This window comes from Pyrus communis, chromosome 5 (genome assembly GCF_963583255.1).
Source record: "Pyrus communis chromosome 5, drPyrComm1.1, whole genome shotgun sequence".
Classification (NCBI taxonomy): domain Eukaryota; kingdom Viridiplantae; phylum Streptophyta; class Magnoliopsida; order Rosales; family Rosaceae; genus Pyrus; species Pyrus communis.
Window position 1 is genome coordinate 7172262 of NC_084807.1, and position 1348 is coordinate 7173609.

The following is a 1348-nucleotide window of genomic DNA, read 5'->3' on the forward strand; positions in this document are numbered from 1 at the left end:
CTTATTGTCCACACACAATGCTGCATTTGCGAAACTCCTAACGCAAATTATTAAGGGTTCACCACCCTGATTATCCGATCAAATCGATTCGACTAGATAATGTTGGAGAGTTTACGTCACAGACCTTTGACGATTATTACATGTCTGTTGGGATTGCAGTTGAACAATGTACCCCATGTTCACACCTAAAATAGCCTGGCAGAAGCTTTCATAAAGCGCATTCAAACGATAACTCAGACTTTGGTTATGCGAACCAATTTGTCAATATCTGCATGAGGCCATGAATATTGCACGCAGATATGTTGGTATGCCCGAGGCCCACCGCTACCCAACCTTATTCACCGTTACATTTGGTTACTGGATACGAGCCTGACGTCTCGCATTTATGTGTGTTTGGGTGCGCAATCTATGTGTCAATAAAGCTGTCACTACGTACCAAAATGGGTCCTCAGAGAAAAATGGGAATCTATATCGGTTATGATTCGCCATCAATTATTCGTTACTTAAAACCTTTGACAAGAGATCTCTTTACCGCACATTTTACGGATTGTCACTTCGATGAGGCAGTTTTCTTGTCGTTAAGGGGAGATAAGATCACTAACGTTCCTGTGGAACACCACGAATTGTCATGGATTACTCCCACTATGTCTTATTTAGATCCCCGCACACCTCAGTCTGAAACTGAAGTGCAACGTATTCTAGATATTCAGAGCATCGCTCAAAGCATGCCATATCCTTTTACTGATCTAGCAAAAGTGACGAGATTATATATACCCGCTGCAAACACACCTGCAAGGATGGACGTATTTAACGTACGCCGTAACACCGCCGTGGAAGGCTGGACCGTCCCCAAGGGTGGGGCGGCTGCACCTCCTACACAGCAAGGTACACTGGCGGCTAACCAATCACCTGCTCCTACCCTGAAGCGTGGTAGGCCCCCTGGTTCAAAGGATTCACAACCCGAAAAAGGAAAACGGCACAAACTAGTGACCTTAGTTTGAATCCAACCATTGCTTACTCATGTGTTCCAACGCATGAGGTTATTCCAGATTACGGTGATGTCTTAGACGAGATATAACAGCCTCTCGAGAATCGTGAGATTTCGGTCCATTACGTAATATTAGAAGAGGTTTGGAATCGGAATGAGAAGATTGTCAATGATGCATTCGAGTATACCGTTGCTTCCGGCATCATGTTTAGCGATGACATTGAACCACGTTCCGTTAATGAAAGTCGACGTAAAACGGATTAGTCGAACTGGAAACAAGCAATCCAGGTCGAACTCAATTTGCTTGCAAAACGAAAAGTGTTTGGGCCTGTAGCTCTTACTCTACCACATGTGAAGCCC

The 1348-nt window shown here is 44.4% G+C and overlaps 1 protein-coding gene across 1 annotated transcript; it reads left to right on the top strand.

The window, feature by feature from the left end:
* Window positions 1–440: 440 nt before the first annotated feature.
* Window positions 441–1001, top strand: LOC137734217 (uncharacterized). Its single transcript, XM_068473517.1, has one exon. The coding sequence runs from the start codon at window positions 441–443 to the stop codon at window positions 999–1001; it is 561 nt and encodes a 186-aa protein (XP_068329618.1).
* The last annotated feature ends 347 nt before the right edge of the window (window positions 1002–1348 follow it).